The sequence below is a fragment of the Taudactylus pleione genome, unplaced genomic scaffold, assembly GCF_031769625.1.
Source record: "Taudactylus pleione unplaced genomic scaffold, aTauple2 ptg000016l, whole genome shotgun sequence".
Taxonomy (NCBI): domain Eukaryota; kingdom Metazoa; phylum Chordata; class Amphibia; order Anura; family Myobatrachidae; genus Taudactylus; species Taudactylus pleione.
In genome coordinates, this window is record NW_028284418.1 from 47,497,688 (window position 1) to 47,515,050 (window position 17,363).

Sequence of the window (17,363 nt, forward strand, 5' to 3'; positions counted from 1 at the left end):
GCGGTCAAGGCGGCTCTCCTGCGGACGCAGGGAGTCCGACTGTTGCTTTATCTGGACGACCTCCTGTTGATAGCGGGGTCTCCAGAGCTTCTTTTACACCATCTGGATCTGACGATTGCGGTACTGCAACGTCACGGCTGGTTGACAAACTGGCAGAGGTCCACTCTCACCCCGTCTCAGAGGATCCTGCACCTCGGGGCCTTATTGGACTCCAGGCAGCAGTGGATCTTTGTGACGGAGGAAAAGATCCTTGCTTTGTAGTTGAGGGTGCGCAGTTGTCTGCAGTGTCGTCGAGTGTCGATACACTTGGCAAAGAGGTTATTGGGCTCAATGGTGTCGGTATTCGACATGGTGGAGTACGCCCAATTTCACTCCAAACCTCTGCTATTGATCCGGTCCAGATGGAATGGATTGCCTCAGTGTCTCAAGTCCCAGACGATGGGTCTCACTCCGGATGTTCGCCTGTCTCTAACCTGGTGTTTACAGACGACCCACCTCAACAAGGGTCGCCCGTTCTGGGTGGCGAACTGGGTCCTGTTAACAACGGACGCCAGTCTCCGGTGCTGGGGAGCTGTCACGGGTCCACACTTGTTTCAGGGCAGGTGGACTCGGGCGGTAGCGGAGCTTCCAATAAACATTTTGGAGCTCCATGCGGTGTCAAGAGCTCTCCAGCGGGCACAGCCGGTTCTCCAGGGTCACCCTGTGCAGGTCCCGTCGGACAACGCCACCACGGTGGCCTATTTAAACCAGCAAGGAGGAACCGGGAGAGTGGTCTTTATACCAGGACGTCTTTCGGAGTCTGGTGGACAAGTGGGGTCTTCCGGAGATAGACCTCATGGCGTCCCGGCACAACAACAAGTTGCCGGTGTACGGGTCTCGAACATGAGACGAAAAGGCGTCTCTGGTGTATGCCCTGTCCGTCTAGTAGACGTTCCAGTTTGCCTACCTTTTCCCTCCGTTTTCCCTTCTTCCGCGGGTATTACGGAAATTCAAATCAAGAAGGAGGTACGCTACTGTTGATAGCTTCCGAGTGGCCCAGACGGCACTGGTTCTCTGACCTCCAGAGTCTGTCAGTAGACGTTCCTCTGAGGTTACCATTACGACCGAATCTGCTGTCATAGGGTCCTTGTCTTCACCCGTACCTGACTCGGTGTGGCTGTTGAAACGGTCATGCTAAGGTCCAGAGGGTTTTTCTAGCTCCGTGGTGCAAACCATACTAAGAGCTCGTAAACCTTCCTCGGCAAGAATCTACCATCGTGTGTGGCATACTTTCTTCCGGTGGTGTAGACCTAGAGGGTATTCCCTTAGGGAGTTCCGCCTGTCTAGGGTGTTGGCTTTCCTACAGGCTGGACTGGATCATGGGCTTCGCCTGGCTTCTCTGAAAGTGCAGGTGTCTGCCCTGTCAGTCTGGTTTCATCGTAGGATTGCTGCGCTCTCTGATGTGCACACCTTTATGCGAGGTGTTCTTCGCATTCAGCCACCTTTTGTTCCACTGGTGGCGCCTTGGAATTGGGCTGTGGTCCTGAGAGTTCTCTAGGGGCCGCCGTTTGAACCACTGGTCTCAGTGGACTTTAAATGGCTTACAGCTGAAACCATATTCCTTCTGGCCATTGCCTCGGCCAGACGGATTTCGGATTTAGGGGTTCTCTCTTGTAGACCCCCTTTTCTGATTTATCATAGGAATAGGGCGGTGCTTCGCACTCGTCCGGGATTCCTTCCCGAAGTGGTATCCAGTTTTCACATCAATGAAGAAATTGTTGTGCCGGCTTTCAATTCACCTGGACTTTCAGTGGGTGAAGCCACTTTGGATGTTGTGCGGGCCTTAAAGATTTATGTGTACCGCACTTCTTCTTTTAGGAAGTCGGACGCCTTGTTTGTCCTCTATGGCTTCCGTAAAAAGGGTTGGCCTGCTTCAAAGTAGACTTTGGCAGGCTGGATTCGTATGGCAATTTCAGAAGCTTATCTTCATGAAGGTCTTCCAGTTCCCTCCTTGGTGAGGGCTCATTCCACTAGGTCGGTGGGTCCTTCGTTTGCAGCTAGACGTGGTGCCTCTGCAGTTCAGATCTGCAAGGCTGCTACGTAGTCTTCTGTCAATACCTTTGTGAGGTATTACGCTTTTGACATCTTTGCCTCTCAGGATGCTTCCTTCGGGCGGCGGATTCTCCTCTCTGCACAGGAGCGTCCCCACCCTTAAAGGATACTGCTTTGGGACATCCCCAAGGTATCCTGTGGATACCCTATGGACCCTGAAGTAGAAAATATGAGATATGGTAAGAACTTACCCTTGTTATCTCTATTTCTACGAAGTCCATAGGGTTCCACAGGACTCCCGCCCTGTCGCACCTGTACTGCAGATGGGCTTTATTTTGGTCACCGGTTTTTCCGTCTCCCTATGGTGAGAATGTGATTCTTGTGAGTGTCCAGATTTTTTTCTTCTCTCTTTCTTCTCCTCCTCCGGCCTATGGCTTGTGACGTAACTGAGATGCCTTGGCCCGGGGGCGGGGTATAGGAGAGGGACCCAGATGCATCCTGGGAGGCTGAAAACTTTAACTCTGTGGTGCCTGAAGACTGACGTCATCACCTATACCCCAAGGTATCCTGTGGAACCCTATGGACTTCGTAGAAATAGAGATAACAAGGGTAAGTTCTTACCATATCTCATATTTTTTTCAGCTGGGTATTCATAGGCGATACTTTTCCGCTGGTTACAAGACGCAAACTTTTCACACCGGCGAAAAGTCAGACAAATTGAATACGCAGCTGATAGCTGCTAATTGAATACGGCCCTGTATGTACTAATTAGTTCTAATGATTGTCTGTCTATATATTTCACTTTTTTTTTTTCCTATTTAAGTTAGATTTAATGAAAAGTGCAGCACAACATTCTGAAGACTAATGCTTCCCATACTTGTTTTGTAGTCTTTAGGATGGTGTCACACAGGCGCTCTGAATGACAGCCCTTTTCCAGCTAAACCCCATTCTTCTCTCTGCATACCGCATGCAGCGCCTTGTGACTAAGGGGAGCGCCCTTCACTTCAACCTGTCAGCATGGAACTGATTCGCCTTTCTATTAGGAAACTGTCCTTGTATTCAAAGCCCCTGTGTGACCTCCATCCTAGATGTGCTTCCAGAGACCAATACAGTGTTCTACTGTGTCTCTCTGACTGTTACTTGCAGCAGAGCAGCCCATAAAGCGTGACTACAGTATTCTTTTCTATATTAAATTGATAAGACTAAGAAAAATGTGTAGAACTTAAACATTTTTCACCATCTTGCTTTATATCTCTATAGGTCAACATTGTTTTCAAGCAGTCTGGTAAAAGACTAGAACATCAAGGAATTCGAATTGAGTTTGTTGGACAAATTGGTAAGCTTGGCATACATATGTTACACACACCCTGTATAACACCAGTACCTGAGATTTTCCCGCGATTCCATTAGATGTGAAGTCTGCTATGTGCCGTTCAGGAACGGCACATCTTGGCCTGCAACACATTGTTTATCCTTACACCCCATGGGGATGTTCAGTGACATATTGCCTATAATTTAATTGCTCCTTTTGTTCTCTAACATACATAAGCTCTTGCACCAATTAGTTTCTGGGGTTTGTCACAGTCTTGTCCTGATTTGGCATACTTATATAATATTCCCTTATGTAGAATTGCATTACCTTCAGATTTGGTCAATGGCAAAATCCGTATTTTTATTTATTTTATTTTATATGCACGGAGTAGTATTGGAAGTTTTAATTTTAAAGGATGGCTGCCATGTGCTTTATCAAAAATTAATGTAAATCACAATGTTTTTAGACATATTTTGTATGGTTTTTGCCATCCTCATTAATACTGTATCTGATCTCTTAATATAATTTATGTAATAGTGGGATACTAGCCACTAAAGCTGTAAACTCAATCTGACTTCTAAATTGTCATCCCATTGATACAGCCCCCCACTAGAATCAGAGATAAACATCCAAAAGGAGCACTTGTGGTGCCATTTTAAATGGTAGCTAGACAGTCAAATTGTCGATGTTGTCAAAAGATTGATATGCAAATGGTCAACACATGATTTTTCTTGATTTTTAAGGTGAGGCTGTGGAATGGAACGGTTAGGGTTAGGTGGAGGATTAGGGTTAAAATGACAAAACACGTCAACCCTTTGTGTCAACTATTTGCATGTCGACCTTTTGACCTTGTCAACCTAAGCCCTTGACTATTTGCATGTCAACCTTTTGACCTAGTTGCTGGGGTGGTGAGAGGTGAGCTGCTGGGGGGGGGGCAGGGGGGCAGGCAGGCATAATGTTATAAGGGGCATTACTGTGTGGGATAATGTATAAGGAGCACTACTACTGCATGGCATAATTTGCATTAGGAGCACTGTGTGGCACAACGTGAATGGGCTTTGAATGGTGTAACGCACGGGTTCTCAAGCTCTGTCCTCAGGACCACAAACAGTGCATGTTTTCCTGGTTTCCTCACAATTACAAGTAAACTAATTGGCTCCACCTGTGTAACATTTAAAATGTGTCAGTAAGTAATGATTACACCTGTGCACCTGCTGGGTGACCTGCAAAACATGAACTGTGGGGGGGGTCTGAGGACCGAGTTTGCAAACCACTGGTGTAACGTGAATGGGCACTGTGTGGCAAAACGTGAATGGGGCACTACTGGCATAATTTGAATTGGGGGTACTAGTGTGTGGTCACACTCCTTCCCAGCGAGACCACACCTGTTTTTAGTTGGTGCGCACTCTCCCTGCTTCAATTATTATGTATGTATGTGTGTGTGTGTACAGTCAATATTTGCAGTGGTGACCCTTCTTTTTCAAGACCTGCAATTCGCGCTGGCATGCTGTCAATCAACTTCTGAGCCACAAAGTGGCTGATGGCCACCCATTCTTGCTTAATCATTGCTTGGAGTTTGTCAGAATTTGTGGGTTTTTGTTTGTTCACCCGCCTCTTGAAGATTGACCACAAGTTCTCAATGGTCCGGGGAGTTTCCTGGCCATGGACCCAAAATTTGGATGTTTTGTTCCCCAAGCCACTTAGTTATCACTTTTGCCTTATGGCAAGGTGCTCCATCATGCTGGAAAAGGCATTGTTCATTACCAAACTGTTCTTGGATGGTTGAGAGAAGTTGCTCTTGGAGGATGTTTTGGTACCATTCTTTATTCATGACTGTGTCCTTAGGCAAAATTGTGAAGGAGGCCACTCCCTTGGCTGAGAAGCAACCCCACACATGAATGGTCTCAGGATGCTTTACTGTTGGAAAATTTTCAAAACCAATACTTGTCATTCTCAAAACTTTTGCCCATGGACACACACACACACACTGCAAAAATGTATTCAACTTACATATACGTATAATCAATAGTATAGTCTTGGTACAGATTATTTGTCCACATAGTTCCCATACTTGTCTAAGCATTTGTTTCAATGGTACACCGAGGCAGCTATGTCTGCATAGACAAAAAGGGGTCAAGTGCCAATTACGAATTGCCTTCCACACAGGTGCTTCTTCAATGGTCCACAGGACATAACTCAGTGCCTACTCAGGGCTGTAGGGAGGATGGTCCAATACCTCCCAATGGTAGCGCCGTAACACCTCATGCATGCGGTTCGCTGACTGTGGCCTGGCGATATCGTGCAGCAATACGATGCCTGCTTGCAGTAATCCAGGTTGTTTTTGACAAATTGTCCTCCACAAATGGTCAATGTGTCACAATAGCGGAGAGCATTCACAATATCTCACTTGGTGAGGAAATCAACAAGAAGCAAGCCCCTGTTGTCCCAAAACACTGTCCCATGACTTTCTTTGCCGTTGGAGTTGTTTTGCATTTCTTTGAAGGTGAGGACAAGGCGCGTTTCCATGTCATGGATGATTGCTTCGTCTCCGGTGTCACATGATGCATCTATGTTTCATCACCTGTAACAATACGCTGCAGGAACTGCACTCCCTCCTCATGGTACTGTGTAAAGTACACAAGAGACAATCCCAGCCTATTGGTTTTGTGACCTTCTGTGAGTTGTTTCGGTACCCAGTGTGAACACTTTTTTTTCCTGTACCCCAGTTGCTCATGAACGATGTTGTACACAGTATCCACGAAGATGTTCAGTTCATCAGCAGTGCCACTAACTGGAATGCGTCTGTCCTCCTGAATCAGAGCTTCAATGCAGCACAAAGTGGCATCCGCGATGGACGTGCTTGGCCGGCTGGATTGCTGCTCACCTTCAACGTCTGTCCTGTTATCAAGGCAGTGCACCAAACCTGTTTCCGTGACATGACGTTATCACCATACACCTCAACAAGTTGGCGATGAATTTCGGCTGCAGGTGTGCCCTTTAGATGCAGACATCTGATCACACTACGCACCTCAATGTTTGACTGACTATGTTTCCGCCATCCCCGTCATCTTACATCTGATGCTGGGACAGTATGACTGATATGAGGCGCAGTCTAATGGGCGTGAGGGGAAGTAGTGGTCTACCTGCTCTGGCCTGGCGGGAAATTAGAACGAAATAGAGAACATTACACACGAGAGGTCTTGTTACACACGAGAGGTCTTGTTACCTTACTTATTGAACCACGTGTGTGTGTGTGTAAAATATTTTTATTTTTATTGCCTTAAACAAAATACTTAATATTTATTTATTAAATAGTTGTGTGTGTACTATTTGACCTAATTTACTGTTTTGTTTTTTTTTCTAGAACTTTTCAATGATAAAAGCAATACACACGAGTTTGTAAATCTGGTGAAAGAATTGGCTCTACCTGGGGAGTTAACACAAAGCAGAAGTTATGACTTTGAATTCATGCAAGTTGAGAAACCTTACGAATCCTACATAGGTTCAAATGTTCGATTGAGGTACCGTGTCATTCTTTTGGTTTAGGATTTGATTATTTTATGGCTTTTTTTCTATTATTATAAAACTGAAAAGACTGAAGATGGCAATCCATAGCTACACAAAAACATATATGGCAGCACTGTCAGTCCCTGAGTTTCATGCTCCCTGCAGTGTTCTGCTTTTCTCTGCTGAAAGTTGCTGGGTAAGCATATTAGTGACAATTGGGTTATTTTGCTTTTCCAGGTACTTCCTCAAAGTGACGATAGTAAGGCGTCTAACAGACTTGGTAAAGGAGTATGACTTACTAGTTCACCAACTTGCCACATATCCAGATGTCAACAACTCAATCAAAATGGAAGTTGGAATAGAGGACTGTTTGCACATAGAATTTGAATACAACAAATCTAAGTGAGTTCTTCTATTGATCATGAAGGGAATATTCATTTAGCTATATGGAGAGCTTTCCTCTGTTGACATAATTATAGAAGATGAACATGAGCTGATTCAGATTCTGAATAGGTCTGACTTGAACAGGCAGCAGTAAAGTATACATGAATCATCCATTATTTTGTTAGACTTCTGAAAGAGTGATATAAAAACCTAATAATCCCTCCCTGCCCCCAGGCCAGGAATCTGAGTGTATTGTTTACCTAACATGAAAGTAACATTAGTTTATTCTAAACCGAATTGTTTTATTCCTCTGAAAACCTGCAGCTACGACTTTATTTTTAACGTATTCTGATACTTACAATGAGATTTACCATGTCTGACTCTTTTTGTTTGGTTAGGAACTTATTTTATGCAGTTAAAATATGTAAATATGTCTGTGTTTAAGTTATGGCATTGCATGTTCTGGTTTATGGAAATTTTTCACTTTTTTGTGTCAAAGGTACCACCTGAAAGATGTTATTGTTGGGAAAATTTACTTCCTATTGGTTAGAATAAAAATCCAGCACATGGAATTACAGTTGATAAAGAAGGAAATTACAGGAATAGGTAAGAATTGTATCTCCTCTGGGTTGTTGGACGACTTATAACTGAGATACAGACGTTTCCTCATACACTTATCCTTTGTGCACCAAATGTCGCGAGACGCATGGAGTGGTTACCTCAATTTTGCTACTTTGTCCACAAGTTTGCGTCTTATGACCTGATTCAGATATGGTCGCTAATGCGATTGCAGCTGCGATTTCGTATGGAATGCAGCTGCAAAAAATATGCTCATGTTGGCATAGTTCACCCATGCACAAAGACGCCCACTGCTGCTTTTTTACCTGCATGCGACTACGCATATCTGCTTAAATATCGGTAACATCGAAGCACATTGGCAGCCATCTTACCCATCTGCCACAGCCTTAGCTGCTCTTCTGACACGCAGAGCTGCGTATGCAGCGGCTAATTTATGCACGCCTATGTAACTGCGTTCAAACGTCTGTGTTTTGCCGACACCCCCAAATGCACTGCGATGCATGCGCAATGGCAAACAATCTGATCGATCTGTGTTAAAATGACATTAGCGTCCATCTCTAAATCAGTCCCCTAGTTTGAATATATTGTGTGTATTAAGTACTTATGCTTTACCTGCAAATTTATACTAATTGCTTTGCAACAAAAAAAAAAATCCTAATTATGCATGGCTCAGGTCACTGATATCGGACTTGTCTGTCTTCTTCAGGGTCCATAGGGATCCACAGGGATACCATGGGGTAATGTGGGTGGAGAGATCCAGCCACAGTCCTTCAGTTGTTCATTTGGTGTGGCAGTATTCAGCGCACCTTTGTAACAGGAGACTACTCAGGCAGTCCTAAGCTTTTATTTTATGATTTATTTCATTTTCTATGTTTTTGGGTTGGCAGTACTGAGCTTCTGGATTAAGACGCAGGTACTGTGACTGTCTACCTCCGCCGGGCCGGAACACCAGTAACGGCTGGTGATTTTTGGTGGGTTTCGGCTGAGCTTGCTACCAGCGATGCTGGGACCCAGACTGCAACCGGACGCACAGAGATGTCAAGTAAGGTGATTCCTCACTTCCGGCGCAGGAGACTCACCGGAAGCCGCTACAGTCAGGGCCCGGAATGTCCGCGTCCTCACTAGACCACCTGGGCCTTATCGTCTGATGTCGGGGATCGACAGCAGACGCTTCTGCTGCCACGAGGCCAGCGTACTCAGCTGGTTGATGCAGTTTAGGGGAGGTAGGCACTCCCCCCGGCAGCTCCGACCCAGACGCAGTCTCTTCAAAGGTTTTCGTGTGTCTGGGTCGCTCCTCCTACCCGCCTCATGTATATGAGACACTCACAGTCCGCTATCGGTGTGCTGCTGTAGCTGTTGGTCTCAGGAGGTTTTGGGTCAGTCTCCCTGTATACCTTTCCCATGGGCCAGGTATATAGTGCTCTATATCCTACCAAGCAGCGTGTTTTGAGTAGTTGATTCAGAGCCCAGTGCAACTAAATTTGCATGTGCATTGTATGTACCTGTTTGCTAGCTGCTGTGTTAATACTGCCTTTTATTTTATATTAGACTGTCAGTTATAACTATAACTGTTTTTCTCCTTATTCCTGTTGCAGGTGTGTGGGTTTTTTCTTTTATACTTCATTTATTTGTTATTTGCAAAGTTGTCACATTGCATTGTTACCTTTTATAATTGATATGTCAAAAAGTAAAAAGGGAATCAGGAGGGGAGAGGCTCCTTTGCTGGTTTCATATAAATCCTGTTTGACAGGCTTGTCCTCTCAGGACTTTATAAAGGATGGTTTGTGTACTGTCTGTTATAAAGAACCACCTCCCCAGTCCAGTATACCAGTCCCTGTACAAGAGCCATCTTGGGTATCCTCCACGTCTCCGGTTATGAAGCAGTTTGTGGATCGTATGGCTACTCCCATACTGCCTCCTTGTATGGGGTATCCACAGCATGATATGTTTGCACCTCCTATACATCCTTCCTGGATGGATGCTTATGCAAGTCAGAGTATGGCTTGCATAAGCATCCATGGTTTAGTCAGCTGTTGCAAGCAGACTGGTAATTACTAAGGCACATAAGCAAAAGTTATCTTTTTATCGGTCTGTTCAGCATATGGATTCAGACGCATCATCAAGGGAATCGGATGATGCACAGGGTTCTTTTCCAGGCTCTAGCTCGGGACAGGAGGATCATCTGTTCAGTGGATGTTCCTTCTTGGTGAGGGCAGTTAAATCAATCCTAGATATTCAGGATGATGATTCAGCTCCTAGTAAGTAGGCTCCAGTGTTTAAACACCGGAAGGTGGCCAAAACAGAGATTCCTAAATCCAAGCAGCTCACTGAGCTTATGGAAGAGGCATGGGGTAACCCGGATAAACGGTTTTATGTGAATAAAAGATGAATATTGTTGTATTTTTTTCCCAGTGGGAGGTACCTCCTACTGTGGATGCTCACGTGACGCACTTAGTCAGAAATGCTACATTGCCTATTCCGTCAGCATCTTCTCTTAAGGATTCTACAGATGGGAAAATTGAAACATGGCTTAAGGCATTATTTTCATCATCGGGAGCTGTTACTTGTCCAGCTATGGCTGGCACCTGGGTAGCCAAAGCTGTTGAAGAATGGACGGAGGCATTGGAAAACTCTCTACCAGATGCTACCAGAGAACAGATGACGTATATCTCCCACATACAGGAAGCGGCCTCCTATTTGGGAGGAGCTGCAGTAGATTTTAGCTTCTAAAGCATCAGCAGCTTCAGTAGTGGCGCGCAGGGTCCTTTGGTTAAGATCCTGGAAAGCTTATACAGGATCAAAGGCGGCTCTGGAAACCTTACCTTTTCTATGGAAATATACTTTTTGGAGCAGAGTTAGATAATAGTTACTTTGGCAGCTTCAAAGTCTGCAGGTCTGCCATCTACGGTTGCAATAAAATCTAGGCACACAGGGACGAGCAATGGAACAATCTTCCTCCAAGCCGTCTAGTTTTCGCAGGACATCCAGGCGACAAACTAAGAGGTCTGGGCCGGACAGACGTCCAGCATCAAAGTCTGACGACAAACCCTCAGCTTGATGGGGGCGGGCCTCCTCCTGGTGGATCCCAGGGTGGGAGGCTGACTTCTTCAGTTTGCGGATTACTGGCATCAAACAACAACAGATGCCTGGGTCCGAGAAGTGGTCTCTCTGTGGGGTATGCATTCACTTTCTGGAGTCATCCTCCCCAGAAGTTTTTTTTTGCACAGATCCTCCATCAGGTGCGGTCAAGGCCTTGACCTTTCAGGAGGCCGTTCACTCCCTGCTGCAGGCAGGGGTAATAATCCCGGTTCCTGTGTTGCGACAAGGAAGGGTTATTATTAAAATCTATTTTTGGTTCAGAAACCAAATGGGTTTCATCGCCTTACTCTAAACCTAAAACCCTCAACGGGTTTATCCATGTACCCAAGTTCCGTATGGAAACTCTCCGGTCAATTATTTTGGAAATGGAGCCTGGGGATTTTAATGATTTCCCTGGACATTCAAGATGCGTTTCTGCATGTTCCTATTACGCCATCCTACCAACAATTTCTATGGTTTGCTGTTTTACAACATTACCAATTTCAGGCACTGCCCTTTGGCCTATCAACGGTCCCCCGGGTATTTACCAAGATAATGGCAGTCATGACTGCCTAGCTCAGGCGTCAGGGAATCAGAATACTACTATATCTGGACGATCTTTTGATATTGGCACAAACTCCAGTTGTTTTACAACACCCTCTTCAACTGACCTACAAAAGCACGGCTGGATCCTCAATTTTCGAAGAAATCCTCTTTCTCCAACACAACAGATAATACATCTGGGAGCACTTCTGGATTCTCAGGTACAAAGGGTGTTTCTACCAGAGGACAAGATTGCGTTCCTATCATTACGAGTACACAAGCGAAGGGTATTCATTCTATCAGTGATGTAGGTCCTGGGATCAATGGTATCCACCTTCGACATGGTGGGGTATGCTCAGTTTAATTCAAGGCCTCTGCAAAGATTGATTCTCTCCAGGTGGAAAGGACAGTATCAGCTAATAAGATCCCAGAGGATCCTTCTCACTACAGAGGTTCATCTCTCCTTCCTTCCTTGGTGGCCGAAAAAGGATCATCTGGACAAAGGGGGCGCCCATTCTGGATTCCAAATTGGGTGCTTCTCAGCACGGACGCCAATCTTCGCGGATGGGGGACAGTGACGGGTAATCACACCTTTCAGGGAAAATAGACAAATCAGGAAAGTCATCTGCCAATAAACATCTTGGATCTGCGAGCTGTATACAAAGCACTTTTCATGGCACAGGACCTGCTCCAAGGCAAGCCGATCCAGATCCAGTTCAACAACGCGACTACACTGGCCTATCTCTATCATCAGGGAGGCACGCAAAGTCATGTAGCCATGAGGGAAGTGACACAGGTTCTGATTTGTGCAGAATGGCATCTTCCGGCCATCTCTGCAATATTCAGACCAGAAGTTCTCAATTGGGAAGCAGACTTCCTAAGTCGTCAGGACATACACGCAGGAGAGTGGTCTCTCCACTCGGGAGTGTTTCAGCTCTTGGTGAACAAATGGGGTCTACCAGACATAGACCTCATGGCATCACGTCACAACCACAAGGTCTCCAGGTACGGGTCCAGGTCCAGAGACCCATCAGCAGTATTAGTGGACGCACTGGCAGTAAGATGGGACTTCAAGCTGGGGTATCTCTTTCCTCCAAGTTCCCTTCTCCCAAGAGTCCTCAGGAAATTCAAGCAGGAAGGCGGAACAGTAATACTAGTGGCTCCGGCTTGGCCCAGACGTCATTGGTTTACCGACCTACAGAATCTATCCATAGACATTCCGTATCCTCTTCCTTTATGGCAGGATCTGTTAATGCAGGGTCCCTGTCGGCATCCGATTTACCTCACCTGGCTTTGACGACATGGCTCTTGAATCTTCCATCTTAAGAGCCGAAGGTTTCTCCAGCTCTGTGATTCAAACAATGCTTAGAGCACGGAAGCCTGCCTCTGCCCGCATATATTACAGGGTTTGGCATTCTTTTCGTCAATGGTATTCCCAAAGAAAGTATGACCCTAAGGTGTTGAGGGTTTCCCCAGTACTGACTTTTCTGCAGGCTGGGTTAGATCTTGGTCTCCGCCTGGGCATTTTGAGAGCGCAGGTTTCTGCATTGTCAGTCGATTGCTTCATTACCAGATATTAGAATTTTTTTTAAAGGAATTCTGAGTTCAGCCTCCTTTTGTCCCACCGGCAGCACCGTGGTATCTGCCTTTTGGTTCTTAAGGGGCTACAAGCTCCCACATTTGAACCTCTGGACTCTGTAGACTTGAAATGGTTGACAGCGAAGACACTTTTTTTCCTTGCTATCTCTTCTGCATGCAGAGTCTCTGATTTGGCAGAGCTTTCTTGTTGCTCCCCATTTTTGATTTTTTACCAGGATAGAGCTGTTCTTCGTACAAGGGAGGGTTACCTTCCTAAGGTATTGTCCCATTTTCATGTAAATTAAGAAATTGTAGTTCCAACTTTTCAGGCTCCAGACCTCTCGGTGGGTGAAGCCTCCCTAGATTTAGTTTGTACGCTCCACATAGATACGGAGAGCACAAACTGTGTTAGAAAATCAGATGCTCTTTTTGCATTATATGGTTTTCACAACGAGGATAGCCAGGTAACAAGCAGACCTTGGCTCGATGGTTACATATGACTATCTCTCAGGTGTACACACAGGCTGATCTCCATGTTCTAAACACGGTGACAGCACAATCTACTCGGTCCGTAGGGCCATCGTGGGCATTTAGTCATCTTGCCTTTGCTGAACAATTGTGCAAGACAACTACGTGGTCTTCTGTCCACACTTTTCTTAGGTTCTACGCCTTTGATACTTTTGCCTCTCAGGATGCTTTCTTTGGGTGATGAGTTCTCCTTTCTGCTCAGGAGCATCCCTCACCCTTAGGGAACTGCTTTAGGACATCCTGTGGACCCTGAAAAAGAAAATAAGCGTTATGGTAGACTTACCATTGATGACTCTCTCTCTTCGAGGTCCACAGGGCAACCACCCTGACGTAACTGGCTGCATTGGGTATTTTTTCTTCAGTCACAGAATCCTTCATCTTGTGAGAGTGTGCTTCTGGTGTATGATTGTTCTTCCTTCTCTTTCCTCCTTTTGCTTTGAGGCTAATTTACAAAAGTGAAGGCCTGTGGCTGGGGGTGGGGTATATATGGAGTAGGACCTGAGGCATCCTGGGAGCTGAACTGTTTGCTGCCTGGATCTCTCCAACCACATTACCCCCATGGTATCCCTGTGGACCTTATGGACCTCAAAAGAGTTATCAATGGTAAGTCTACCTTAACTCTAATTTTTGCCTTCTTACACATACTGCGTACTTTTTCCCTCAACTTTGTATATTACACTCTTATAGTGTACTAGTAATTTAGGATTAATACTTCTTCCTCCACTAGGGACCACAGGGATGACACTGGGTATAGCTTGGAAAAAGAGTGTGGGCACCAAAAGGTTAATTATTATTACACAAGCCCAGGCTCCTCTCCTCCATACCCTGCCCCCAGCCACTGGACCTCAATTTGAGTTTGGTGCCGGCAGGAGCTGAGCACCAGTTTATAGGGGGCTGCTTTAGGTGGTCCCCCACAGTTTTATTTATTTTATTGCTTTTTACAATGAGCGCGCAGTGTAAGGCATCCTATTGGACGCCCCACTGTCGCTCCACCACCGGCAACTGGGTCAGTGACTTCGGCCATGGACTCCAGAACATCCAGAGCCGCAGCCCAGCTCAGTGGAGAACAGGTAAGGTTGCTCCCTGCATGGGAGTAGGAGACCTCAGACGGGAATGGTAGTGTGGGCTCCCAGTCTCCCGCGCTTCCCAGTAGACTACCAGGGATGTGATATGGAGCCATGTTCCCTTGGGTTCAGCCAGGCAGGGGAGGCAGGTGCTCTCTGTTAGCCCCTCCCTCTACCCTGGGGCGCGCTCTCCCTCTGCAGCCAGCAAGCACCAGGCTAGATCCTCCCCTCTCTCCTCCTCCTAAACACTCGAGCGGCCATTTTACCTCATAACCTATCTCAGCATTGGAGAGAGAAGCTGGGCTCCGGTCTCCTCACATAGCCTGCTCCCAGAAGCTGCTCTAGTCACATTGCTCCTAGAGCTCCTTAGCTCATATTTCTGCATTGAGTGGTCTGTGTTTATGTAAGTAGTCGTACTTTTATTTGTGTGTCTGTACCTGCTGTGGTTACTAGTCACCAGGGGAACATCCCTTGCAAGGGTGAGTACAGCTTCCAGTATATTTACTCTTATATAATATATACAGACACACTGTTTAAAAGACCCTTATTGCTTAAACACATGTCCTCAATTTTAATGATGTGTGGGGATTCTGCAATGTCCTGAAATAAAACTACCAAGGAGGTAGGCGCTACAGTGTTGTGCACATGTAAGAAGTGTGGTACGGTCATTTCGCCTCAAGATCCAAAGCACGATGGCCTTCGTGTCAATTGCTTTATGGCCCTGGAACAGGTGACTTCATCCCTTGAATCCAGTCCAGAACCGGCTTGGGCGTCCAGGTTATCACCGGTAATATCACAATTTGTAGACAGGATGGCGTTTCCAGTGCTCCCTGTCGCTGTGTCTCAGCTTCCCATGGCGGAGCCACCCTGGAATCAGACTTTTGCACACAGTCCAGGGGTTAGCTCAGGTGTCCACGTCCTTTCAGCAGATGCTAGATAGGGCTCCAAGATGCAGGCTTGCTGCACGCGAAAATCTCTACTCCTTTATCTGGGGGAGATTCAGATTCCGAAGTGTCTTCAGATGGCGAGGCCAGTGCTTCCATTACCTCTGACGTTGGAACGTCTTCTGTCCTAGAGGAGGCGCTATCGCCAGTAGACGTAGAGGCTCTTATCAGATCAGTAAAGTCCATTCTCCTAGGGGAGGACTAAGAGCAACCTCCCAGATCCAAGGCACCTGTATTTAAGAGACAGAAGAAAACCGTTACGGAATTTCCGTCTACAGCTCAGCTAGAAGACCTCCTAGCGGGGCCTGGACTCACCCTAGTAGGCGCTTTTAAGTTTCCAAGGGCATTGCTACATTTTACCCTCTACCAGCAGCGGGGAGGGCTAAGTGGGAATCTCCTCCCCCTGTGGATGACCATATTACTCCTCTAATTAGGTCATCCTTCCTTCCTATTCCTAATACTGCATCTCTTAAAGATCCTACGGATAGGAAGTTAGAACATTTCTTAAAGACCATTTATGTCATTGCGGGTGCTCTGGCTTGTCCAGCCTTTGCATCGGCTTGAGTGACTAAAGCTGTCCAAACCAGCAATTATTAGTTTCAGGCGTTACCCTTTGGTGTGTTCATGAAGCTCATGGCGGTAATGGCAGCACATCCTCGCGGCAGAATCTTACCTTACCTGGACAACTTGCTTCTTCTGGACCAGTCTCCGACAGTTCTCGGGGATCCCATCCAAGTGACAGTGGAGCTTCTACAGTCACACAAATGGATAATCAATTGGCGGAAATCCACGCTAGTTCTGCCCAAGAGCTGCTACATCTGGGAGTATTGTTGGATTCCAGAGCTCAGTCTTCCTCCTTCTGGACAAGATCTTGACCTTACAAACCAGAATCCGCACCTTTCTCAGCCACTCGTGCATGCAGATTCTGGGGTCATTGGTTTCAACGTTCGATATGGTGGAGTATGGTTAGTTCCACTCTCTGCCTCTTCAAAGGGTCATTCTAAAACGATGAATAAAGTCTCGCCCGAACTTCCAGGCCCAGACTTTAATCCTTCCCCAGGAGGTACGTCTCTTCCTACTGTGATGGCTCCAGCGTTCACATTTGGACAACGGCTGTCACTTTTAGATCCAGGACTGGGTCCTACTCACCACAGATGCAAGCATTGGGGGGCGGTAACCTGTCACCTAACCTTTCAGGGTCATAGGATGCGTCAGGAGAGCCAACTTTCCATCAGCATCCAGGAACTTTGTGCCATATACAGGGCTCTGTGTCCGGCACAGTAACAACTTCACGCAAGTCCAGTAAAGGTACAGTCGGACAGTGCAACTACGGTGGCTTACATAAACCACCAGGGCGGCACTTGTAGTCAAGGATCCATGCAGGAAGTCAGTCAAATTCTCCGTTGGGCGGAGCATCATCTTCCAGCACTGTTCGCCGTCTTCATCCTTGGAGTTTAGACTTGGGAAGCGGACTTCCTAAGCAGTAAGGATGTTCATGCAGGCCAGTGGGCGCTGCATCCAGATGTTCTAATGCGCCGTTGGGGCCTGCCGGACATGGACATGATGGGGTCTCATTTCATCCATCAGCTGCCGAGATACTGCTCCCACACAAGGGATCCAGAACCTCTCCTGGTAGATGCCCTAGTGGTTCCTTCGAACTTCCCTCTGATTTGACATTTTCCCTCTGATCTCAATGATTTCTCGGGTTCTCCGCAAGTTCAAGCTGGAGGGCGGCACATTGATCCTAGTGGCACTGGATTGGCCTCGGCGCATGTGATACGCAGATCTATCTCCGTAGATGCACCTCTGCATCCG

At 46.5% G+C, this 17,363-nt stretch overlaps 1 protein-coding gene across 1 annotated transcript in view; it reads left to right on the top strand.

Moving 5' to 3' along the window:
• VPS26A (VPS26 retromer complex component A) overlaps positions 1-17,363 on the top strand; it is a 35,180-nt gene that overhangs the window by 13,444 nt on the left and 4,373 nt on the right. The window contains exons 3-6 of the mRNA XM_088476092.1: positions 3,292-3,367; positions 6,708-6,864; positions 7,088-7,252; positions 7,734-7,840. Coding sequence (XP_088332218.1) covers positions 3,292-3,367; positions 6,708-6,864; positions 7,088-7,252; positions 7,734-7,840 — 505 coding nt within the window. The remainder of the gene's footprint in view (positions 1-3,291; positions 3,368-6,707; positions 6,865-7,087; positions 7,253-7,733; positions 7,841-17,363) is intronic.